Source organism: Macrotis lagotis, chromosome 3 (assembly GCF_037893015.1).
Source record: "Macrotis lagotis isolate mMagLag1 chromosome 3, bilby.v1.9.chrom.fasta, whole genome shotgun sequence".
Classification (NCBI taxonomy): Eukaryota; Metazoa; Chordata; class Mammalia; order Peramelemorphia; family Peramelidae; genus Macrotis; species Macrotis lagotis.
The window spans coordinates 165550449-165578013 of record NC_133660.1 but is presented as its reverse complement, the minus strand read 5'-3'; the positions used below and the strand labels follow the sequence as shown (position 1 = coordinate 165578013).

The 27565-nt window shown below is 35.7% G+C and overlaps 1 protein-coding gene across 11 annotated transcripts in view; it reads left to right on the top strand.

Annotated features, from left to right (window-relative positions):
- The window catches only part of SPATA18 (spermatogenesis associated 18), a 107895-nt gene that overhangs the window by 31305 nt on the left and 49025 nt on the right, over positions 1-27565 (top strand). For 5 of the 11 annotated variants that reach the window (XM_074229447.1, XM_074229448.1, XM_074229449.1 and 2 more), the window contains 5 exons: positions 1090-1213; positions 2563-2646; positions 4815-4845; positions 25011-25253; positions 26599-26716. In XM_074229447.1, coding sequence (XP_074085548.1) covers positions 1090-1213; positions 2563-2646; positions 4815-4845; positions 25011-25066 — 295 coding nt within the window. In that variant the 3' untranslated portion in view covers positions 25067-25253; positions 26599-26716. Of the gene's footprint in view, positions 1-1089; positions 1481-2562; positions 2648-4814; positions 4846-5557; positions 10319-21188; positions 21321-22195; positions 22305-25010; positions 25254-26598; positions 26717-27565 lie in introns of those variants that run through there. The other 6 variants (XM_074229452.1, XM_074229453.1, XM_074229450.1 and 3 more) reach the window with 6 other exon arrangements.

Sequence of the window (27565 nt, the reverse complement as noted above, 5' to 3'; positions counted from 1 at the left end):
TTGATATTACAGTTTCCCTCCCTAAAAGTTCTCTGTGATAGGCTTTTCTTTCAAACTAAATTAAAACTAATTTTATCTTGAACATTTTAAAATCTGAGTTGAACATTTAAATCTTTTCTCTCTAGAAAAATGGGATCTCTTTAAGTTGTTACTGAACAAGAATTGGGAATCACAGCTCTAGGTTCTTGTTTAGTTTTTAAGATTTTGCTTAACTAATCCTTAATGTCCTCTCTAGTTATACATGATCAGAGCTCATGTAAGGGGACAATAAGTACTCTTCTATGCAAAATACTACTTATAGTAAGGATGGATTTCATTTTATCTATTACATCTGTTTATCTAGTTGCTGTCATTATTACTCCTGGTCTTTAATCAAAGTCTAGGTTTCAGATAATTTAATTTTTTTGTTTTACAAGATGAAACTTTTTAGAATCATAAAATTATGAAATATTTTAGTTATAAACTGATCCCAGTGGCCATGTTGTCTCCTTTTTCTCTCAGTATGGAATTCCTGTCAGAGGCTTATCAACTTTTGATTAAATAGATCCAGTGAAAGAAAGCTCCCTGAACTCAAAGTAGACTATGACTCGGTTGAACATAGCTGTTGTTCTGTATGATGTGCTCATATCTGCTGCTTTGTCTCTTTCATCCATACATTCCCATAGTAGCTAAGTAGAAGTCAATGACTTTTATCTTATTTCCCTCAGTTTTCTCTCCTTCAAGATAAACATACCCATTCATTTGAATCTCAGTACATATGTTTTAAAGATTGCTAACCATCCTGGTTATCCTATTGGTACAGACTCCAGTTATAGCTGTACCTTAAAATACACAGAACCTCACATCCAGTCAGAGCAGTACAAAACTTACTCATGTTGTTTGCTTTTCTTTAACTAGCTCATTAATATAATTATTGATACAATATAATATATTTTGTATGATATAAAATTAATGTAATAATATTATAAGTGAAGTTAGAACTGGAAGTGACTCTGGTAGTGATTCATTATGGATTCATTCCAGTTTCACATTATTCTCAGCTTATCTTTCTTTACTATGATAAAATTTTCATCTTTATGTTTAAAATAGGTATCGCCGTAGCTGTGACTCTGATTTCACAGCTCCTTTGGTCTTCTATCACGTGTGGCCTGCTCTGATGGAGAATGAACTTGTCATTATGAAGGGAGAAGCTGTCACCAAGAGAGGGGCTTTTGTACGGTGTCATTCCGGAGTCGCAATTCATCACATCTGTTTGCCTCACAGATTCATGGCACTTTTTCTTACCAGACGAATTATGTTCCATTGATTCCACAAAGAATTTCATAAAAAAAACCAATCATTTGAAAAGGTTTCACATAAAGTGGAGGAAGTGTGTGGCCCAGTGGATAGACTAGAAGACAACTAAGTCTGTTTTTTGACTCTACCACCAATTCACCATGTTTTCTTGGGCCGTATGCTCCCCTATCGATTGATGGGAAAAGTAATATTTACTTCCACACTCTCAGGAATATGAGATTAAATAGGCAAAATCCTTTGACCCATGCCATAATGGAAACCTTGTGTAGTCCTGTTCATTTAAAAATTATCAATTAATCTTAAGGATTTTATTCAAATCTTTTTACCACTTAATTACAAGAAATGAGCCTGATCTTTCCCCCTCCTTTTTTTAGGGAGGAGGTAAGGGTATGAGGATTGGAGCTAATGTCACTCATGGATTCATTGCCTCCTGTGCATAAACATTCTGCTCTGTGAATGATTTCTACACTTGATCACCAAAATGGGGTTTGGTTGGTAGAACATTGATAGGTTTCATAGTGATTGTGAACATGTAGATATTCAGCATAATATTCATCATATAATTTGTATCACTGTGCTTCCTGAAAAACAATGTCAATTTTGTAGTGGAGAGTAAAATTCTCTCAGTTACTACATAAGATTATGGAAGCAAACAGGTTAGCTTCTCTTCTATTTCCTTTGAACTGGAGAATGAGGAAGATAATATCTAGAGGGGACATTACCAAGGAGAGAATTAAAACTAACAAAATTATATCATAATTCAATTTTGTATTGAATTAAAGGGAATTTATGAAGCACCTTATGTGTAAAATTCCATTATGTGAATATTATTATAGTAAAGGATTCTAGATGGGAAAACTATTTCCATGTTTCAGTGAAACAGAAATAGAAATGAGGTTTTTGTTGAACTGGTTAGAATAACCTTTATACAGCCAAAGGACCCTATATGATAAATGCTCTTTCCAATTCCTTCTTTGTAGCAAAGCACTTATGTGCCTTGCAGAAGGAATTAGAGAGATAATTTATGGTTCTCATCTTCAAATGGCAATAAATTTTAAATCCACTTATCTTTCCCACATCAAAGTTCACAACCTGTTACCCCTTAAATTCCTAAAACAAAATGACATATTAATACATGAAACTTTGAGGAATATGGGATTAGTGGGATGAAGGTATAAAAAAAATATATATAATATGCTATATATATATATCACCACCTCCCTTTTTTTTTTCAAAAGTATTTCTTTTTCATGTGCTTTGATGCAGTGGTCATCTATGAGATGTATCAACCGAAGTAGAAGCAGAAGTCTAAGCCCTGTCCATCACCATTGTAACTCAAGTAGAAGCGGGGTATTTATCACTCTAATCATCTTACTATGAAATGTGTTTTTATCTTGAAAAGTCAGTAACTTCCATTCCTTTAACTGACTATAAGCCAAACTTTCTCCTCATCTGGTCTGTAGAAAACTTATACTCCTATTTTTTCCTATTATTATTGTACTTTTCTTGACAAAGATAAAAAATGGTAATACATTTTATTTGAAATGAAAAAAGTAAAATAATACCATATATAAAATATGCTTTTACATAATAATATTTAGTTTTAGTCTTATGCTTATGTATGAATGTATGGATATGTGTATATATACACATATTTTCAAAGGGTTCTCATGTTTCAGCATATAGTTTAGGGAAAAATCTATATTTAGATTAATATAGTATCCATCAATGGATAGAATGATGATTTGCTAGTATAGCATGAGATACCAACTCTAGATTCCAAAGGTTCTGCTTTTGATTCTATCTGCATAACCCAGAGAAAGCCATCTCACTTCTGGGGGCTTCAGTTTCCTCTTCTAAAAATAAAGGTCTTGCAATAGATGACCTTTGAGGTCCCTTTCAGCACTAGAACTCTACTGATAGCATTCAACAAAGTCATTTCAGCAAACATTTATTTCATGAATTCTGGGAATCCAAGGCACTATGACAGATATGACACATAATTAAGATAGGTATAATTCAAGGTAGAAAAAGGAGCAGGACAAACTAAGAGTCTCTACCAAATGCTAATATAAATATAATGAGATATCATTTTTAGCTGTGAGGATTAAGCAAGGTTCCATGGAGAAGGCAGCATTTGAGCTGGGTCTTGCAAGGAGAAAATGATTTAAATAAATGGACATAAGGAGGAAGGGAGTATATTTTCCAGATAAGAGTTAGGAAAGGGCAAGACAAGAGTAAAGAGCTGTTAATTAGTATAATTTTTCTGAGACTGAAGTAGAAAAGAAGGCTGCAAAGGTAGATAGGAGGAGATTGTAGAGGCCAGGATCAGAGCCCTTAAGGGGATGGCTTAGGAGTGTGAATTGAATTTATTAGGCAATGAGGACTCATATATGAGCAGGATAATGATTTCTCAGACCTGCACAATAGGAAAATTATTTTGGTATCTGTATGAAGGTTAGATTGGAAGAATGAGAGACCAATGGAAGGAAGACAACTTAGGAAACTATTGTAATAGTTCAAGTTTTAAAGCTGAGTTAGAGTAATGGTAGTGTACCCGGAGAGAGAAAGATTTGGATTTCAGAAATATTGAGAAATCCTTTTAACAGCTTCACATTTTGCTTATATGTGGGGACAAGGAAGGAGAGGAGAAAGTCAGAGAAGATTGAGATTTTGCTCCTAAGTGTCTTGTAGAAGATTGAGATACCATCAACAGGAATACTGTTGTTTACTGCTCAAATAGAAAATAGTGAAAGAATCAAATTTTCTGCCTCTCCCCATTAGATTTTAATATCTTTTATTTTCTAATCTTTGAATGAAAATAATTCATAAAATAGAGATTAGGTAGTCTTGGGTTCTCTTGGATCCTAGTTCCAGATTATTCTTTAACCTATTTATATGAACCTGGAAAAACTATCTAAAATAGTCTGATTCTCTACTTTTATGACACATTTTTAATAGACCATAAAACAATTTAATAGCTAATTTTTATGTAATACTTTAAGTGTGTGGAACACTTATCTTATTTGATCTTCATGATAGTTCTTTGAGGAGGGTAGATGATTTTATTATTATCATTTTACAGATGAGGAAATCAAGACACAGAGACATGACTTGCCCAGGGTCACAAAACTAATATCTGAGATAGGCTTTGAATCCAGATTTTTTTACTTCAATTCCATTGCCCTGATCTTTGACTCCTCTAACTGCCTCAATTTAAGACAAACTAACATTAAGTCTCTAGTTTAAAAAAATGTTATTATATCCCATAGAGTCTAACAAGAGCAACAACTGGAAAACTACTTCAGAACAAAAAATAATTCTGTATAATGATTGTATTTATATTAAATATAATATATCAATAATACATAATATAATTAATACAATACAATAATTATTTTATATAATAATTCTGAAATGCTTTAGAATTACTATGTAGCTGGTATTAGAAAAATAACCCAACTGTGTTATGAACTTAAGTCCCATTTATCTGATCTTTTGTTATTTTTGTTTCGCAGGAAGCAAGAAGTCGAAGCCCTTCTCCAACAAGTAAGTGGAGATTAGTTTAGATCAGTTAAGTTCTTCTGACTCTTCTTAGTTCTGTCAATCTCAAAGTCTTTGATGGATGGCCCACCCCAGTTGTATTTCTCAGTGACACTCATATTCCTGGTATCTTAAGAGGTAGAAAACTCAGGAAACTTGGATTCCAGTATTCCCCACTGACTTCCTTTCTTTTTATTTTCTTTTTTTGGCAAGGCAATTGGGGTCAGGTGATTTGTCCAGGGTCGTACAACTAGTAAGTGTCAGGTGTCTAAGACTGGATTTGAACTCAGGTCCTCCTGATTCCAAGGCTGGTGCTCTATCTTTTGTACCATTTAGCTGTCCCTAATGACTTTCTTATTAGCTGTGGGACTTAGGGCAGAGCATGTTAACTTTTGGAGCTCAATTTTGGGAATTGCATGATGTATGTAGGTGAAAACACTTTGTAGACTGTATAGTGGGGACTCATTATTATTCCCACATGTTCTGTTCTTGATCATTTGCTAAAGACACAGAAGCAGACAATTCCACTTGTCCCTTAGAGCTGTGTAAGGTTCTCTAAGAAATGAAGAGTCTTCAGCAAAGATAGTCTACCACTGCTCAGGAAGAAGTTGAAAAATTTTATTGCTACAAACCTAGTCTCCCCTTCTTTCATTTCAAGCCATGCTAAAAGAAATGAAAAGAAAGTGACAACTCTGATCATGTATTTTTTTTTCACTAGGATGTTAAGTTGACTGGAAGTATTTCTTTGCTCCTGTACATCTGGACAAATCAACTTCAGTGATGCTTCCATCTGTTCTAAGAATTCTTCAAACCTCACTTAAGATAATGTGAATGACAATTCTGTATCACTTGAGGGGGAGAGTTAAATTTTTTTGACTTAGTGTGTTTTGATAACTTTAGATATATTATCTTTTATATCTTTTTAAAAAAGAAATTAATTCAATTAATTTGATAAAAATGCATAGGTGTTTATGATCATATTCATTTGATGCAAGGCTTACTCCACAGTTTCAGAGGTTCCATCCTCAAGAACTATTACTATGTTTTAGCAAACTCTAGAATCAAAAGTTAAAACATCTTAATCAAGCAATGTTAAATAACATAACACAGGACATTTAATTCTACAGTCCAGTCATAAATATCACATGTAAGCAGACTAATTTTAATTTTACAATATATTATCATGTGTTGCTTTTTTTGGGATTTTTGTTTTTCTTTTTGGAAGTTAGCATAATTTTAGAACTTTCATTCTATCCCTAGAGTTAATTATCTTGTTTTAAATGTGAAAAAAGTTTTAATGAAGGGAATATTGCTATTTAGCTCTTCTGTGCATTCTACCCCAAAGTAGAAGTATCAGGTCATGAGAATTACTTTGCTTATTGAATCTTGTCACTGAGGGGGGAAAATCTGTCAATTAATGTTCATCAGCCTTCCTTTATCTTTTGGGATTACTTCACTTTGTGCCAATGTATACTTGAAGTGAAATGATAGTGAAAACTAGACGTAACCAAGCTGAGGATGTCAGCCTATTATTACTTTATCAACTCTTGAGTGAGGATCTCTATTCTTTATTATAAAAAAAAATTTGAAATATGATTCATAGGAGTTAAGATGAGACACAACTGAACTCCACTGAAAAATTCAGTGCTATGGTGTATTTTTTCCAAATGTGCATTCTAACTTTGATTTCCCCAAGTAACAGAAATATTCTCTGACATTACATTCACCCTTTGTCAACTCTGAGGTAGAAAGAAAGGGGCATTTACTACTAGCTATCATTTTAAGATATTCATAAATACAAATAAGATGCAAATACCTTTCCATGACAAATTAGATATTCCTTGTCTTCAGTGGTGCTGCATTTCAAAGTTTCTAGATTGTTGTTGATATTTGTCCTTCAAACATTAAAGGACTAACCCATATTATTAACATCCCTCCAATGAGAGGGGACTCTGGCAGTGAAGTAGAATAAGTCTTCTTATCTCACAAGAGTTTATTAAACAGTCAAAAGAAAAATGGCAAAACAAATTTGCTGTGAGTATCCACTGGATGTCAATACAAACACCATCCTACCCTTAAGAATACATGTGACACAGAACTGCAGTTGTTGTAATTCCTCTCTATATTGTGAACAGCAAATGATCGTTGGGGTTTATGTTCTATTCCAATGCAGTGTTAGCCATGATTGAAATAATGATTCTGAAATGATGAAGTTGAAGTGTGACATGATATTAATTTTAGAAATGCTGTTTAGTAGTTTAGTGTGTGTTCTGCCTATAGGTGTTTTTGGAGCTGATTGTAACTAGTGGCAACTATAATACTCTTCTTAGAATTCTGACCCTGATCAGTTTGTGGGTGGGCAGGCAAGGAGAGTAGTTTTCTCCCTTAGAAAAATATACAAGTTTCATAATTGTGTCATCTACAAAGTCAAAACACTGAGATTGGACAATTTTTGGTGATTCACCTAAAGTGAATTTTACACGGAGAGAGGAATGGAAGGGGAGTAGTAGTAGTAAGACATATACAGTACTCCTATATCACTGTAGGATAGGTTTAAGTTCCCTTTGCAGGCTGAGTACTTGACATATTTTGCCCTCACAGTTTAAGATTTAAACCCAGTCAATGAATAGTGGATTTAGTCAGAGTGTGATATGATCAGTGGTTTGAAAAAATCTAGATTTCTAATCACAGAATTCACTTTGAACTATTTGGAAGGGGCTTACCCAAATTACCAAATGTCAGGTATTAGAAAATAGCTATTAGGAAGTGTTTTATAACAACAACAGCTAATATTTACATAGTGTTTTACATTCATTATCACATCTTATCTTCACAATTACCCTGTGATGTTGTTATAGTTGATATTGTCCTCATTTTATAAATTAGGAAATAGTTTTGAAAAGCTTGAGAGGCTTGCTTAGCATGGCAAAGGTTGTTCTAAGATGAAATAGAATTTTCTGACTCCAAATACAATGTTTTTTTTTTACCATTCCAAACTACTAATATTCAAACTTCAGTTTGGAAGAAAATATTTAAGAGAATGGATATACATGAAATATCAGATTAGAGGACTATATACTATCACTGTAGAGAGAATTTGTGTTCACTTTGTATAATGAAACATAATAATCAGAACAAGAGAGGGTTAATGATTTAGAATACCATCTCACATCACCTCCAATCTTAGCATCCAGAGCCTACTTGTTTTTCTTAGATTTGACCTTCTATTTTCCCCTCTCCTTCTTTGCTTAGACTGTCTCTCATACCTGATTGCACTCCCCTCACCAGTGAAGGAAGCTGGAATCCTTAGCTTCCTTCAAGGCTTATCTCAAGTGCCACTTCCTATGAGAAATTTTTCTGATCCCTTAATTTTTTAGAATTCTCTCCCACCTCAAAATATCTTGCATTTGCCCATCAGCTTGCATGTTGTTTTTGCCTGTATAATATAAACTCCTTGAGGGAATGTACTTTAAAATATTAAGAAAATCTGTATCCTCAGTTCTAAAATAGTGCCTGTTCTACAGAAGGCACTTTATAATGTCTTAATAATAATTAATAATAATAAGGGCCTTAATAAATGTCAAATGAATTCACAAGTAACCTCAGAGGTCAGTCCAGCCTTCTGAATTATCTCTGATTTTAACAAGAGGTCACCTTTGCATACTAGATAATTGACTGATAAAGGGTGGAGGTCACTCTTTTAGAGGCTCCAGGAAGACTTTTGAATCTAAAAGAATCCTTCTTCAAGCTAATGTCTGAAATGATCCCCAGCTCTTAAAGCTTCATCCGTTTAGTTTACGGTTTGATCCTGTTAAAATTGTATTGCTTTTCAGTAGTATTGATTTTAAGTTATCAGGCAGACCTTTCTGTGAATGAGTTTCAGACAATTTACTGAGAATAGGTTTGATAGCTGGACTTGGAAACCCCTAAAAAGGGTAGGGGCTGGGGATAGAGTGGATAAAGTGGAGCAGAGAGGCCAGGACACCAGACATATTTAACTTAAGTCACACTTTTGTTTGCCTCACACACACACACACACACACACATTTGCCTGTCAATTGGTGTCAAATCCTTGTCCTTTTCCTGCATACTCATTAGCCCCTTTTTTCTTTGATGTTTCTAAGGCCAAGGGCATTTGTAAACACATTGGATTGCCTAAGCCAACTACTTTTGACTGCAAATTATAGGCTTTAAAACAAATTTTATGTCTGTAGACTGTTTTTAATTTGATTTTAAATTCTCCTAACTTGGAATATTAAAACAAAGAAAAAGGAAAATAATGAACTTTTTTTTGTTTTTGTTTGTTTGAAATAATTCATTTCTTCTGAGTGTGAGAGGAGAGGTGGTACACAATAATCTATGAAGTTTGCATCCATTATGTGGACAAAAGAAATCCTTCCCTCTTCTCCCCAGGTAGTCCACTTTACCCCATTTTTCAGAAGTAGGTATGAAGTTTGAAATTTGCTGATTTCACTGGAAACTGAGATTCATGAGGGTCTTAAATGAAAAGGACCTTTACTGTCAAGTGTGAAAAAAAGGATCTAACAGCAGTTTACTACTAGTAGGATTACTTTGAAAGATTACTATATTAATTACAAATGGTTTAGCAAAAACTTAATTTTCATTGCATCCTCCATTATCTCTGACAAAGGTCTAAAATTCAAGACATAAAAGAAACAAATACAAATATAGAAAACCAAAAGCTATTCTCCATTGATCTATTGACAAAGGGTTGTTTGAAAAAAACTCAGAAATTACAAACTATTAACAAATGAAAGTTTCTTTCAAATCAAAAATAAGAAAAATGAAAATCAAAACAACTTTCTGATTTCACTTCATATTCAGCAAAGATGACAAGAGGTGGGAATAATTAATATTGAAAGTGGTGTGACAAGGCATATTATTAATATGTATTTTTAAAGCTATGAAGTGAGACAATTCTGGAAATTCTTGGAATTTTAAGAAGTGAGTAGAATTTCCCCAAATCTTTGATCCAGCCATCCCACTGCTAGGTTCTACTCCAAGAAAGTTTTAAAAAAAGTCCCAGATACACCAAATTATGCCTGTCTTATTGCAGTACATGAATGTAAATATATTAATACTGAACTGAATAAATTAATTAAATAATGCATATATTCATGAGAAGAGAGTGATGTGAACTGATGCAGAGAAAAGTAAGTGGAACCAGGAAAACAAAATATATAATGACTACAAGAATGCAAATGGAAAGGACAATTTTTTTTTCAACTCAGTGCTATATAGAAGGATCATTGTTGACTCTGAAAAAGAATTTGAAGTGTGGAGCAGGACATAATCTATTCAGACAACATTCATATGGTGATTAACTTTGCAGAAGTGCTTTATCTTTATTTTTTTTTTAATTTTTCTATATAAAAGATGACTACTAGCTGGGATGGAAGGAGGGATATTAACAAAAGATATAAAAAATATGTCAAAAGCTTTTTAAAAGAATATGATGCTAGCTTCTGAAGGAAGGACAAAAGTTTAGACAAGACATATCTATATATATATATATATATATATATATATATATATATATATATGCATACCAAATCTTCAGTATAAAATTAGCCCCAAAATTTATTATTCATATGCATGATCTCCAAAGAAAATCATGTTGGTCCAAATGGTTAAATTCACTGCAGAGAAATCATCTATAAGATTTGTTATGCCATCACTCGTTTCTGTAATTGAAACCCTTGAAATGTTAGTTTGATCTATGCTTAGGGGACATTTGATAATTTGCCACAAAAACTGGAAACATGAAGATTTTTATAGATTTGATAACCCCAAGAACATGATGGAATGAGAACAATCACATATATAGAAGTACAATAAGTATGCAGTGTCGGACTATATAATTAAACACATTGAAAATGAGAAATAAAATTATGAACAGAAGAAGAAAAGTAAAAAGTTATTTTCTTGCCTAAGTGTTTTACATTTCCTTTTATTTGGATGTTATGTTTGAACATGATTCTATGTTAAAATTTGTGAACATATTTACTGTGATATACATTTATATTATAGGAAAACTTGACCCAATGGAGAAAGGGTTGATCTTGAAGTCTGAAAGATATGGATTTAAGTTTTTCCTCTTAACATATTCTGGCCATGTGATTAGGGAATGTCCCTTAACTTCTCAAGGCCCTGGTCAACCTCTAGTAATCTTAAACAATAGATGAATTCCTGATTTGTCTCATTAGTAGTACATAGCCAATAAATTGTAAGTCTAGATATTCCCTTCCTCTCCCAACAAATTATTAGCCATTTTTTTTACGCTATATGTAAAGCAAAATAATCAAGTAACTCTAACTGCATTCAGGTAATGGGTGAAATTCTAGCTAATGGTCAACCCAAGGCCTAATATTTGGAATCATGATACAGATCTATGGAAAAATAAACTAGTTTAACTGATTTTCCCCTATTGCCTCTAATACTGAGCACAGATGAAGATGGGAAAAGAGGATCTGATGAGATCATTTTCAATGTAAAGGGTTTAGAAGTATAGATCAAAGTTAAATTTGCAATACATAAAATATAGTTTTTGGTACTTTCTCGAATTTACATAGAAAAACCCAAATGTCTAAACATTATGAGGCTTTTGAAATTTCTGTATAGGAAAAATCCAAGATTTTTGTAGGATTAGAGAAACAAAACACAAATTCCTGTCCTTCCAACTTGTGTCACACTTCTCAAAATTGGGTCCCATTTGAACTTTTAAAAGAGAGGAAAACAGACATAATTTGAGCCCACTGTGAATTTGAATACATGTACAAAATTCTTCCAGAAGATCAGCCAACTCCTTTCTTATATTTACCTTTTCTTCAATAGACAGCAAAAGAGGGACACTATGAAATAAAATCTTATATACAATTCTTTTTTTAAAAAAAATTATTTTAAATATTCTGAAAAGATTTCTTTGTGAGCTCTGAATTTTCTTCCTCCTGCCTGACCCTCTTCCATCTACTGAGAAGGCAAGAAATTTATCAATTTTACGTGTGAAATAATACAAAACATTTCCAGTAGCTATGCTGCAAAAAAGAGAAAAAAATAATGCTTCAATTTGCACTCAGACTTCATCAGTTCCCTCTCTGGATATGGACAGCATTTTTCATCAAAAATCCTTAAGAATTGACTTTAATCATTGTATTTCTGAGAATAGTGAAGTCATTCACAATTGATCATTTGCACCATTGCTGTTATCATGTATACTATTCTCCTGGTTCTGCTTGCTTCATTTTGCATCTGTTATATGTCTTTTCAAGTTTTTCTGAAAACATCACGGTCATAATTTCCTATAGCACCAAAGTATTCCATCACAAACATAGAGCACAACTTGTTCTGCCATTCCCCAATTGGACATTCCCCTCAAGTTCTAATTCTTTGCCACCACAAAATTGCTGCTATAAATATTTTTGTACATATAGGTCCTTTGTCCTTCTCCTTTTCCTTTGATCTCTTTGGAATACAGATCTACTAGTGGTATTTATGGGTCAAAGAATATATGTAGTTTTATAGTCCTTTGGATATAATTCCAAATTGTTATCCAGAGTGAATGGAGAGCACAACTCCACCAAGAATGCAATTTTCTTCAAATTTTTCATTTTCCTCCAACATTCGTAATTTTACCATTCCTTCATAATAACTAATCTGATAGGCATAAAGTTGTACCTCAGATTTGTTTTAATTTGCATTTCTCTAATCAATGATTTAGAGAATTTTTTCATGACTGTTAATAAGTTTGATATCTTCTTGAAAACATCCTATTCATATCTTTTAACTATTTGTCAGCTGGGGAATGACTTTTCATATACAATTCTTTTTTTTTTTCCAAAATGTTTTTGGAAGTGAAGGATCTAGATTTATTTATTTTATATCATTACAATAATTTTGTTATAAGAGTAAACATTAATCCCCCCCCCCCCCAAGAAGGTGAGAAACCTTAAGAATAGTGCAAGAAAGAAAAAAAATGTACTTCAGTCTGTGTTCAGATTCCAATGGCTCTGTTTCTGGGGTGAGTTGCTTTCTTTATCATAAGTCCACCAGAGAAGTTGCTTCAATATTTCTCCCACAGTTGCTATTACTAGCTGTATTTCCCCTCCACTCTATTCCTCCCCACTCTCATTTATTCTATTCTCTCTCTCTCTCTCCTTTCATCCTGGCCCTGTCCAAAAGTGTGTTGTATCTGAGTACCCTCTCCCACAATCTTCCCTCTCTTCTATCACCTATTCCCTCCTTCCCTCCCCCCATTCCCCCTTATCCCATCCCTTTATTCTCATTTTTCTCTAGGCTAAGATAGATTTCTATACCCTGTTAAATGTGTGTGTATGTTATTTCCTATCTGAGCCATTTCTGATGAGAATGAAGTCTCACTCATTCCCCCTTGCCTTCCCCCTTTCCATTCCATTGGAAAAAACTTTCTTACCTCTTATATGAAATTCCTTAGCTTTTTCTTCATTTCCTTTCCCTTCCTCCCAGTACTTTCCTTTATTACCCATTGACTCCATCCCTTCACCACATCATACCATTATATTCTACTCCTTCCTTAGTCCTGTCTATATATGCTCCTTCTAACAGCTCTTATAAATGAGAAAGTTCATATGAGTTATCAACATCTTCTTCCCATGCAGGAATACAAATAGTTCAATATCATTAAGTTCCTCATAGTTAGTCCTTCTCTTCCACCCCCATTATGGTTCACCAGAGGCCATTACTTGGAGATCAGACTTTCTGTTTAGCTCTGGTTGTTTCAATAGGAAAAGTTTGAAAGTCCTTTGTTTCATTGAAAGTCCATCTTTTCTCCTGAAAGAGAATGTTCAGTTTTGCTGGGTAGTTGATTCTCGGTCATAAACCAAGATCTTTTGCCTTCCGAAATATCATATTCTAATCCCTATAAGCCCTTGATGCTGCCAGATCCTGTGTAATCCTGACTATGGAGACATGGTAGTTGAATTGTCTGTTTCTGGCAGCTTTTAGAATTTTCTCTTTGATTTGGGAGTTTTGGAATTTGGCTATATATTCCTGGAAATTTTTCTTTTGGGATCTCTTTCAGGAAGTGACCAGTGAATTCCCTCAATTTCTATTTTATCCTCTGCTTCTAGGATCTCAGGACAATTTTTCTGTATTATTTCTTGAATAATGAAGTCTAGGCTCTTTTCCTGGTCATGACTTTTAGGTAGCCTAATAATTTTTAAATTATTTCTTCTGGATCTGTTTTTCAAGGTCAGTTATTTTTCCAATGAGATATTTCACATTTTCTTCTAATTTTTGACTGTTTTTGGAAGAGTTTTATTTCTTCCTAATTTCTTGCAAGGTCATCAGCTTCCTTTAGTTCCATTCTGCTTTTCAAGGAGTTATTTTCTTCAGAGAGCTTTTTATCTCCTTTTTCAGCCGGCCAATTCTGCTTTTTAAGGCACTCTTCTACTTGTTTGCCTTTTGTTTTGCTTTTTCCATTTGGTCTAAACTGGTTTTTAACATATTATTTTCTTCAGTATTTTTTGGTATTTCTTTCACCAAGCTGCTGATTTGGTTTTCATGACTTTTCTGCATCGCTCTCATTTCTCCGCCCAAATTTTCTTCCACCTCCCTTAATTGCTTTTCAAAGTCTTTTTTGAGCTCATCCATAATCTGAATCCATTTTCTTTCCTCTTGGAGGTTTTTGGTACGGAAGCTTTGCTTTTGTCATTATCTGAGTATGTGTTTTGATCTTCCATGGGACTAAAGTAATTTTCTATGGTCAGATTCTTCTTTTTTCTGTTGTTTACTCATTTCCTCAGCCCAAGACTAATTTACAGCACTTCCCAGGCTTGGGGTTTTTTGGGGGGCACACCCCACTGGGACCTTTATTCCTCCAAGGTCTTATGCTCTCTTGTCTGTGTTTTGATATGTAGATGACCACAGCACTTCCCTCTGCCCTGGAGCTCTAAGGAAGGGCCCTGTTCAGCTCTCTTAGTATGGAAGCTCAAACTGCAACCTGGATCTGAGTGTGGGCAAACAGCAGAGTCCTATCCCCGTGGAGAGCAGAGAAATTTCTGCAGTCTCCCCTTACTATCTGTGGGCTGTGCTCTGGAAGTGCAGGCTATTTTCTCCTCTCGCTGCAGGTTCTACAGCCAGTGCTCCTCACTGGATCCACACTCATTCTAGTGTAACAGAATTCTCTCACCACCCTTTCAAGCTGTTCCCGGGCTGCCCTGCAACTGGGGCTTTTTCCAACTCCTGGTCCTGGTGAAACACACCTTTCCCATGGAACTTCTAAATTATCTCGGACTGGGAAAATGTATCCCTCAGTCTTTCTGTGGGTTCTACCCCTCTTAAGTTTGACTAGAGCCATAATTTGATGGCTTTTGGAGTTTTGGGGGGAAGGAGTTCCCGGGAAATGCTGCCTTCATGCTGCCATCTTGGCTCCCCCCCCACCACCACCATATACAATTCTTGATGATGGTCAGTATCCTTCAATATTAGACACAGGAAATTAGAATGAATCTGTTGCCCATATCTCTTGTCTACCTGTTTGGTTTAAGAGGCAACAACAACAAAAGAATTACTTACCTTTCTGCCCAGCAAAGAAGCTAGGCAACCAAATTTCATGTTCATATTTGACCAGAAGATGGCACTCCTGCTTAAGAAATAAAAAATAAAAATGAATTCAAAATAGAAAAATCCCTAGAATAAGTAGCTTAATTGAAAATTTGATGAGGATAATTTCAGATGTTAAAAAGATGGTCCATGAATGAAATGTGAAAGATAGAAATGTGAAACTGAAGTGTTTGACTAATGAATTTGTGTAATTTGTCCACATTAGGGAAGTAGGAGTTACTTCTATGTCAAGTACCTATTATTTACCTTAAATATATGATCTAGGCAGTTAGGTGATACAGTAGTCGGGAGTACTGGCCAGGGAGATAGGAAAAGTCATCTTCCTGAGTCAAGTCACTTAATTCTGCCTCAGTTTCCTTATCTATAAAATAAACTGGAGAAGGAAATGGAAAACTGTTCCAACATCTTTGTCATGGGGTCACCAAGAGTTGGACATCACTGAAAACAACTGAACTAAATCAACCACTATAGCCCACAGCTGTTATTGGAAAACTTAGATTTTTTTTAGCAAATACTTTTAGTGCTCTATAAACTTGCATTGAAAGTAATAAAGAACTGTATCCATAAAAGCACCTGTGGAGTTTCCTTGCTTATTAGCTACTTCTATTCAGAGTACACATGTTGGAATTGAGCATGAGGTGGAGGACCAAAGAAAGTTGAGGAATTCTAATTTCTTGCCTGAAATATGAAATACAAAAAAGAGAACACTTCTCTGATATTCTAGGATTCTAGCAGAATGAGTACCTCTCAGAGTTATTCTAGTAGGTAACAAACTGATACAGAATGAATTGATAGAAATTGTAGTACTTAGGAAATTTAACATTAGTAATAGCTCAGTAATAGCTCATCATCTCTTAAATCATTTTAAATTTTTACTGATATCTTCTTTTTCACTTCCCAAAATAACCTCACTTCCAATTCCTGGTTGTAAGAAATGGAGCAATCATTTATAACAAAGAACAAAAAAGGAAAAAAAGTGATTCAGCAAAATTATCTAGGTGTGTATCAGTGGACTCTCATAGTAGTATCTATAATGTGCCAAATCCATAGTTCTCCATCTCTACAAAGGACTAGAGGTACATTTTCTTCTCTCTTCCTCATTATAATATACTCTTTAAGTATAACATTAGTCATTATGATAGCTAGCAATTTAAGGTTTTTCAAAGCACTTTTGCATGTGTTAATTTAGTATTTTTTCCTTTCCATTCATTCTGTATGTTATCTTCCTTTTCTATTTACTTCACTCTATCCTAGATCATAAAAGTCTTTTCATACTTTTCTATATTCAATAATTTGGTGTATACAGAGCCTTTCTATCTTTGATATCCTTGAGGGTCAATGTCTAGCAGTGGGATCTCTGATAATTTTAATTAAAATTATTTTTTATTTTAATTTTAATCACTTTCTTATCAAAATTTCAAATGGCTTTCCAGAATAGTTAGATTCAGTTTCACCAGCATTGTCTTTTTTTTTTTTTGGTATTCATTTGCTCATATCTCGGAAGACTTATTCTGACACATATATACAAATTCTCTTTTTGATCTCTCTGAGCCTTCTTTTTGACAGTTTAGTATCTCTTTGTGAAGCAGGGAAATTTTTCTATAGGTTGCAAGGCCCATATTTTAAAAATTGGTCATTTTTCTTCATGGAAATTTATAGTAAGTTGTTTCTTAAAAGATGATTTACATCACTTCTCAGCCTTTTGGCTAAGATCAAGTGAAAGATGATTTACAGCAGAGTTCTTCTCTTGCCTTATGTTCTTATTCTTATGTTTTATTGAACACTTAAAAAGGACAAAATTGTGTAAATTGGACAGTCAATTGAAATAAATCTTCAACTGAGGCAACAAGTATAAATTTAATACTAGCTCCCCAAGTAAAATTTCTCAAAGGTGGTATTCTTCATTCCCCATTCTCACTCCCAACTCTCCACCTCTAGAATTCTTCTGCTTTATCTGCTTTATCTGTATCCAAAGACATAGTTAAAGGAGACCACATATGAGTCATTAGGTATTTCAGTCAATAATAGATCTTTTTGTCTATTTTTCATATAAGGGTGAAAAAGCATGCTTTCAGTCCCTCCTGGAGAGAAACATGTAACAGTGATTTAGAAGAAGATGTTTTTTGTTCTCCTAAGTATGCTGAGTATTACCCTGGCTATAGCACTGCAGTTTACCACAGGGACCTTCCTTCTTAAGTGTGTTGAATGAAGTTGTTCAGTTATTTCAACCATGTCTGACTCTTTATGATCCCATTTGGAGTTTTCTTGGTAAAGATATTGGAGTAATTTGCTATTTCCTTCTACAACTCATTTTACAGATGATGGACAGAGGCAAACATTATTAAATGACTTGCCCAGGGTCATACAGTAAATATCCGAGTCTGGATTTGGACTCGTGTCCTCCTACCTCCAGGACTGACATTCTACTTAGCATGCTACCTGGCTGCTCTATGTTGAGTGATAGTAAAATAAAAATAATTATTATAGCATATATTTTAATATTACTTACTATTAGTTTAATATAATTAGTTGATTAATATTAATTAATATTAATATTTAATATTTGTTAAGTGCTTTACAACTATTTTCTCATTTTATCATCACAAAATCCTTATGAGGTTAGGTGGTGTTATTCTCACTTTACAGATGAAGAAAACTAAGATATAAAGAGGTTAAGTGACTTGCCTAAGGCCACACAACTAGGAAGCTGAGAAGTATCTTGAGGCAGGATAAGAACTCAGGTCTTCCTGACTACAGGTCAAGGTACTCTTCTCTATTGTACTACTAAATAAATACTAGCTATCATCATTATCATCATTCATTATTATTTATTTTGCTATTATTATGTTGTTTTTGTTGTTATATTGTTTTGTTGTATAATCATTTCAGTCATGTCTGATTCTTTATGACCTCACTTGATGTTTTCTTGGCAGAGATACTGTAGTTTTTGCCATTTGCTTTTCCAGCTCATTTTATGATGAGGAAATTGAGGCAGACAGGTTTAATGACCTGCCGAGAGTCAACTAGTATGGATCTGAGACCAGGTCTGAACTCATGGAGATGAATCTTCCTAATTAAGCTGTTTCTTTCTTATAAAAGTGTACTGGGGAACAGTTAGATGGCACAGTGGATAGAGCACCGGCCCTGGAGTCAGGAGGATCTGAGTCCAAATCTGACTTCAGACACTTAATAATTGCCTAACTGTATGACCTTGGGCAAGTCACTTTACCCCATTGCCTTAAATAAATAAAATTTTTAAAAAGTGTACTGGTCTGCAATGCACTCATGATAACTGCATGCCATCCAGTTCCCAGTTGCTCTCACTCTTCTGTGACCAGAGCTTTCTTATGGTAATATCTCATTTGCCTTGATTCTTTCCCCATTGGAGGATTTTCTTGTGAATTCATGTATAGATATTAGGGTAGGCCTTGTGAAGAATTAACCTGTTGGTGATATATAGGCTGATTAAATGTAAGATGATGAGTATTTTTCTGGGCTCAAGGAACAATGAATGTTTCATAGGAACTATAGAAAAACATTCCATTTGGTAACAATACTGCCTGTCCATTCCATACTCTCATACAGAATTTCCTCTCTAGGAACAAGGATTGTAAATAAATTATAATTAAACAATTAACTAGTTTCTCCTAAAGATTCTAAAATTGTGGTTCTAAAATTCTTGAAGTGAATAAAAAATGGTTTTCTTCCTTTCATTCCCATTCATTCTTTTTTTGACATGGAAGTAAAGAAATTTAAGTAGTTAACCAAGGTTTGGGCTTATGGGCACACTATGAAAACTAAACAAATAAGGGAAAAGGATGCATATAGTCTATATGGTGGTCAGCCTGATCCCAGATCCTCGTGTTGCCACACTCTTTATCCTCCTTGCCTCTGGATGTCATCCTTGCCTATGATTTGAATTTTCTAAGTATGATCTCTCCCTGCTTTTTATTACTAAGAATCTAACAGGGAGGAGGGGAAGGCAGCCCTAGCTTTAGAGGAATTCTCTTTACTGCTTATTCTTCATTCAAGTCATAATCTTATCTGACATTAGAAGCTTCTCCATGGCAAGCTCATGTAATGTAATGGTCAAATGATTCTGACTTCAATGTTAGCTTTAACTTCAAACTTCATTTGTTGGGTGGATGGCTGGAGTCAGAGGCAGCCTTGTTCATTCCCTCTCAGAGATGGGGAAGGAGATAGAGTGAGTATGAAAGGAAGAGAAAAAAAGTCAGAGGGGTTCTCTATAAATAAAATGCTTTCCCAAGTTTTTCTTGAGAAGAAGTGGGCTGTGAATAATGAAACTGGCAACCTTGGCTTCTCCCAAAGACTTCTAGGCAGCTGTCATACATCAATCTGTGCAATGCATGGGACTAGAGTTAATGATGTTGTTTTGGAGATGTTGCTGAGACCAAGAAAGGGCATTTTCATACAGTAAGTTTCCCTCCCAGTTGATGCCCAGATGAATTCCAGAAGTGGTCTAATAAATCATAGACACTACCTCCTACAGACACACAAAAGTTCTCATTTGCTATGCCCACCTGAACTGGCACATCAGTGATGCGCAACCCTTGACTGTGGGTCACAATCTCAAAATGAACGTCTGCCCAAAAATCCTGAGAGAAAGAAATAAGTACCAAGAACTCATGTACTCAGTGACTGGGGACCAGTCATTTGGGCTGTAGCTTCTTCCTTGTCCTCTACCAGTGGTTTGGGGAAAATCATGTCTCATGAAGGAAAAAAGAATTGTTCTCTCTTCTTAAGACAACACTGAAACCTGAGTAACTCCAGCTCTATTGTAAACATCAAACCATAAATATATAAAATTTAAAATGACAAAAATCTAGAATTGTGCTGTGTACTCTGTTGTGTGTAAGGTGGATGCCCTTCCCAGAGGGAGAGAAATGCAGAGATGGTGGAACTCATGTACCTGATTAAGTCTTCTATCCATATATAAAAGTTTCAGAGGTCATTTTTGTACTTGCTCCACACTGGAGAGAGTGTTGGAATTTGATGACCTTCCTTCATGACCTCTTGCCCTCTGAAAGTCAGGTCCCCCCGCTCTAGGGACTCTTGGTCCTGCCCTCAATGCTTTCCATACAAAGTCATACAAGATAAATATCTCTGTGTGTGTATGCTTATATATGTCTATATACATATTTAAAGAGAAATATAATTTCTATTTTAAATATGGGGATACTAAGGCCCAGAGAACTTATTAATCTTTATAACAGCTGACATTTCTAGAACACTTTAAAGTTTATAAAATACTTCTCATACCTTAGTTGATGTGATCTTTATAACTGGACTGTGATGGAGGCAGAGTAGTTATTATGATCCTCATGTTAAAAATGAAAAAACAGAAATATTGACTAACATTCATAATTAGTTTTTAAGAGGAGATGGAAGTAGATCCTAGGACCTCTAAGTCAATGTTCTTTCCTGTCCCAAACACAAGGGAGGTACAAGATAAAAGACAGTCACTGAATCACAAAGCAGCTAAGTTCTTGCCTCATGATGAAACATTTCAAGATTTTTTTTTAGTGAAATCTTAAATCCCTTTCAAAAAATTTCAGGTGGCCTTCCCTTGAAGACCTTAAATTAGGGGTAATTCATTATAACCCTAGGGAGTCCATTCCACCCTAGGACAGACAAGGTTTATTTGTTAGGGAATTTCTCTTTATGTAAAGCTAAAATTTGCCCTTCTGAAATTTTTGTATTACTTTTAGTTTTCTCTTTCAGACAAAGCAAGCCTAATTCTTTTTCAACATGACAGCCATTCAAATACTTAAAGACCTTTTCTGACCATCTCCAGCTCATTGGAAACTTGAAATCCACCCCTGGGTCGCTGGCTCTGATAGGTGAGCTTTGGTATTATCTTGTGGGACCCAGGTCTCCACATTTTTGTATGCTCACTTGGGGATCCCCTCTTCCCTATTTCTCCTCTCCTGTTTCCAGGTACTCTTTGTGTCTTGTCTTTCCTCATTACAATCCAAGTTTCATCAGAATAGAGACTGTCTTGCTTGCTTACATGTGTTTCCTCAGAGTTTAGTAAAGTGACCAGTACATAATAAATGTGCTTCCTTTCTTCCTTCCTTCTTTCCTTCCTTCTCTCCCTCCTCCTTTTCTTCCTCCCTCTGTCCCTTCCTTTCTCTTTCCCTTCCTTCTTTCCTTTCTCTCTCTCTCTCTCCCCCCTTTCCTATTTCTTTGAATTAAATGTTACTAGTTCCTTCAAATGATTCTTATCCCATGCCTCCAGAATAATAAATGTGCTTCCTTCCTTCCTTCTTTCCTTCCTTCTCTCCCTCCTCCTTTTCTTCTTCCCTCTGTCCCTTCCTTTCTCTTTCCCTTCTTTCTTTCCTTTCTCTCTCTCTCTCCCCCCTTTCCTATTTCTTTGAATTAAACATTACTAGTTCCTTCAAATGATTCTTATCCCATCCCTCCAGACATGATTCAATTTATCAATAGCTTTCCTAAAATGATGTTCCTATAACTGGATATTCTAGATAGGGTGCCTCTCTCATTTTGGACATTATTGTTCTAATAAGAAAGCCTAAGATCATGTCACACTATTGACTCATATGAGTTTGCATAAAACCTTTCTCTTTTTTTTCATACAAACTGCCGTGCAGCTTTGCCTCCTCCATCCTACATTTTTACAATTAATTTCTTTAATCCAGTTTTGTGACATCACATTTGAAAAAAATTTAGACTTGTGGTTATCATTGCTTTTTAGGGAACTTCTAAAGAGGAAAGTTCCCCTAGAATGCAGATCAACAACTATCCTACAAGTGTTGCCTCTGAGAGACTAAAGAAAATTTGCCAAGGTTCACCCAGTAAGAATACATCAGAGGTGGGTTGTGAATATACCATTAAGGTCCTTCTGAATCTGAAGCCAATTCTCCTTACATGTAAATGAGGAACTCCTCCCCAGTCAGAAAGTCTCTCCAGTTCTCTTCTTTTCTCTTTGTTATGACTACTCATTATTTGATTTCCCTTGCTTTATCGTTATATAATGATTTCTGGCCTTTAGCTCCCTTGTCTTAACCTAGGGCCTGCATTGAAAAACTCTGTTGTGGGCAGTATTAGTGGTCAATTCAGGACAACATAATAGACAGGTTACCAGTTATCTGCTCTCACATTATCTCTCACGTGGCCCTACCTTAGGAGTTAGAGTTAAAACGCATGCGTGGTTCCTTTCCCTGGAAGGAATGACTATTAAATAACTCCACCAAAAAAGTAGTAGATCAGTTCCAACTATGACATCTGACCAAAGGGAATTTCCCTGGGCAAATGGTACCTCTGGAACCACAGAAAGGTGGCAGACATTTTAAAAGCAGAGTGTTGTGAGATAATTGCATAACTTCAGTCAAGTGGAAAAATTTGGCATGACATAATCAATTAGCCATGATTTACATAGTAACTTCTGAAGCCCAAAGGACTTTGTTTTTGGGGATGGGGGAGCTGCAATTATCCAAGTAAATGAGTCACCAAGCCCTACTTTAACAAGATTGTCCTTGAAGACCCCCTAAACACGGACCTCTAGGAGCAATTGTCACCATTTCTGATCTGGTCTGGAACTTGAATGAGAGATTTTCATGTTTGTGGTCCTCACCGTGGCTGCAAAGAGAAACCTGCTTCTTAGTCCTAATGGAATTACGATGCTGAAGGAGTTGCCATTGTCCTCTCCACTCTACTGCTGTGGAAGCTTAAGGAAACTTATGGAAACACAATACCCCCCCTCACCCTGCCCCCCCCCCCTTTTACTCAAATTTCTAGTCCAAGAGCAGAGGCCTCCCTCAAGTTCAATTTGACCTCCACCCTCACCTCCAAAACACACACTAATTGACTTTGGGAGATTTAGTAGGATTTTTTTTTCCTTCAGAGATGTGTTATTCTAATTTTTGATTCACTAAATCCTTTCCTGACTGGTCTCACTTTTAATAATTAAAAACTCAAATTAAATCAAATCTATAAACACAGACAGTGTGTGGCTTTTTATTTCATTTGGAGCCTGACTGGAGTGAGGGGCAGACAGTTTATGGGGTTTTCTGGGAGGAGCTGGAGGGGCTTATTAACCAGGGAAAGCATCGCTGACTACAAGCAGGTCTTCCTGAGCCCAAACCACTAATCAAGACCAGATTCAGCCCGGCATGAAACTAGAGTTGACAGGCGACTAAGCCAACAGAAAAGAAAGAACCTTTGAGCTGAGCAGCTGGAGGTCCACAGCTTTGGGAGAGCCCCATTCTGAAGTGTAATTACAGCTCTGTTTCTCCATTTCTAGGTGATGGGAGCTCTTGGGTCCCTGGAAACTTTCATTAGGTCTTTTGGTTCTTTCTAGTCTCTGACATTAGCTTAGAAGGTTGAGAAGCACATTTTTAAAGGTTAAATTGTGTTCAGTGGGGAAGTATGGTGGCATGGAAAGGGTATCAGATCTGAGGATCTTGGTTCTCATTCTGTCTTATTTATTACATGATCCTCAATTTCCCCTCCAGGATTAACATGCAGTGATTTTCATTTTATGTTTTCATTTGTGACTTCTTGAGCTGCCAGAAAAAGTTGGTAGGGAAAAGTAAAGTGAATGTTTATAATGGGTTAGGTCTCAGTTGTGTGATTTTCAAGAGTTGACTTTAATGGCAGCATCACTATACTGAAGCCCCTCTTGGGAGGTGGGAAAGTTGGGAAAATGTCCTTGACAAAAAAGAAGAGAGAAATGGTATCTGGGTTTTAGAGGGTTTTGTGGGACAATGATAGAGAACAGCTGACATTTATTACCATGCAAAGAATACCTGATGGCAAGGTGCCTGGATTGTGTGACCTTCTTAGTTCTTGTTTCCCAGGACCTTTGTCCCATGGGAATCATGAGGAATTGGAGTCAGAAGCCTCACCTGGGCTTTGGAGGCTGTGGTAGATTTCATTCTGCAATGCAATGCTACCTGGGTGTAAGAGAGAGTAGGATTAGATTTCTCTCTGGTATAGGATGAAGTATTTCCTAGGTTTGCTGGCTGGGGGTGGTTGGAAGAGCACTGGACTGGAAACTTTAAAGTCCTGTATTATTCTGCTAGCTAGTTGTATGACCTTGGGGAAGATCCAATTAACAACCCTGACCCTCATTCTTCATCTGTAAAATGAGAAAAATATGAAATACTCAACCTAGCTTCCATTTTTATTCAATAACAAGTTTTCTATTAAGCACCTACTATGCATCAATTGCTAGTCACTATTGTGAGGCTCAAATGAAAATGTATACTAAAGAAAATATATTCTATGTTTTAAGATTTTTGGTTCACCTTGTATATGAAAGGTCTTTTCCAAGAGCAAGGAACTGCTAGTGTTAGGTGTCCTTCATTTGGAATCTGCTCCACTTTTCCTTGACTGGGCTTCATTTTCTCTCAGCTCAGGTCACAGAATCACCTCATGAGTTTTCTGGTTTATTAATTGCTCCCAATATAGAGGCTGCTGGAAAAATGCACATTTATGTCATCTTGGTAACCCCAAATGGCACTCCTGTGGGCCAAGCAAACACCTGTTTACATATTTCTTCTTTGCAGAGAGAAGTACAAGTAGGAGCAGATGGTTAGCCAGCTCCGGTCCCCTGAGAATCTGAGAGAATCTGAGAGAATCACTTAAGATGTTCTATCAGGAGGGTCTTGGTTGATCTCATCTGTTGTGAGGGTTCACTGGGAGAAAAATCATCTCCATGGTAACCAGGGCCAAAGCTGATTAGTGCTTTTTTGGATCAACATCTACAGCCATTGGAAGTAAATGAGTTTAAAGCTTGTGAAGACCACAGGGTAAGAGTTGGCTAGCTGCCTTTCATTCTCACTGATTACACACGTGGAGGGAATGCCTTCAAACTAGCTCCACAGGCCAAGGTTAGAGATAATAAAGAATTTTATGATCATTAGAATTAATTCCGGAACAAAGCTGTAGAATCTTCTTCTCTGGTGGTCTTTAAACTGGACAAAGTCTTATCTGGGCAGAATAACTTAGGAGGACACAGATGGGTCATTAGATGGCAAAGTATGAGAAATTTGGCACTGATTTTTCCCAAAACATACAACCCCTGTAGCCTCATCATTTTTGAGGACAGAACAGAACTACCTTCCCCTTTTGTTGCTGTTGTTCAGTCATGTACAAATCTTAGTGACCCGATTTGTGGTTTTCTTGGCAGAGAGATTAGAGTGGTTTGCCATTTCCTTCTCCAGCTCATTTGACAGATGAGGAAACTGAGGCAAACAGGGTTAAGTGACTTGCCCAGGATCACACAGATAATAAATGCCTTAGGCCAGATTTGAACTTAGGAAGATATATCTTTATGACTTCAGGACCCCCTGCTCTAACCACTGCTCTACCTGTTTGTCTTTAAAACATTTCATTCTGTCTATTCTCATTGGTTTCTAGCTTTAAAAAAATTTTTTCCCATGGTAATTTTTACTATTACTCACATGTATAGTGCTCTGCACTCTCCATTGAGGGTACAGAATAATCTGGCAAAAAACTTTATATTTTGGGGAAAGGCACTGGTCTAGACATTCTTTAGATTTCTCTAGCCCTAAGGCCAAGACAGAAAATTATCAGTTGCAAGGCTTCTCCTAGAGATAAATTTCTCTTCTCACCCCAAAATAGCATTAACCCCAAATGTTAAACCTATCTACATAGAGTTGTCTTCTCTTGAAGAAAATGCTACAAACTGAAGTAGTAAAGACCAAGGTTAGACATAATAAGGAACTTTCTGAACCTTATAATTAATTCTGGATAGGCACAATGACCTTGTACTTTTTACTTTATGGAACTGAAGAGAATAGCAGACACTGGGATGTTGAGCAGTTTGACTCAGGTTATATAGGTAATTGATAAAGGGAGTTTTGTGACCAACTCAGAAAATTTCAGGTTGAATGAGACTTGTTTGGGATTTTGATTTACCATCCTACAGATGAACTTCCTTGATGCTAGAATCAATAGGCTTGGACCCTTTTCTCCTCTATTAGACTGTAAGCTCCTTGTGAGGGCAAAGAAAATTAAAATTTCCTGTTTTTGTTCCCAGTTTTTAATTCAATACACATAGTCATTTAATAATTACTTATTGATTATTTGGTTTTTGTGGGAGGAATAACTCATTGTATATCCCTTTTATAGGTGGTTCCTCCCACAAGCATTTGAGCCACAAAGGATGAAGCCACCAAAATCAGCTGGCATCAGTGCAACTCATCTTCCCCTAGGAGCCAAGGATTGTACCTATACCCTCCACTGAAAGGTATAATCAAAATCCCAACAAAGGCTTGACCATGACTCATTGAAGAGGTTAGGGAGTTAGCTGCCTTGATTAACTCAATGCATGTAGAATTATCTGAGCAAAATTTAGGGGGGGGGGAACCACCAAATCACTCAAGTCAATAGCCACACAAGAATATGTAATTCAATTGTTGGGTACTGCCCCAACAAAATCTTCTTTATGACCTAGTAGATGATGTGCAGGAGTTGCTGTGGTTGAAAATTTTATTTTCCTGTGGACAGCCTCATGATGACCCCTTTCCAAATTTAGGGAGTCTGTTTTTTTGTGATAGGTAAACAATCTTTCATCAGGCTTATACTCAAAGACTTTCTTTTTATTATTTCATATTTTCAATTATCAAGCATTCAGTATTCTCCCACCCATTTCCCCTATTCATTTTTTAAAAGTATGTAGAAATTAAGAAAAAAAAGAACCCCCATTTCACTTAAGCACAGTCAAGTAAAACAAATTCTCACATTAGTCAACTCCAAAAATGTCTTTCTTATTCTGCATATTAATCTATCAAGTCTTCTTCCTTTTAAGTATAGTGGATGATTAATCTTTTTGATTACCCAGAATCCTTAAGTTTTTCAGAATTGTTCATTTTTAAAAATAATATGGATGTGAAAGTATAGATTATTCTTCTGGTTCTGCTCATTTAATCTTTTCCATCATGGCAGAACTTGACAGAAGTTGTGGTCCATTGACATGGTCTCTGAGAATTCAGTCACTTCCTACACTACAGTAAAGTAGGAGAGGTGGAGTTTAGTAGGTATGCTTGGACATTCCAGAATTACTTTGTGGAAAACATTTTAAGGCAACATTAAGCCT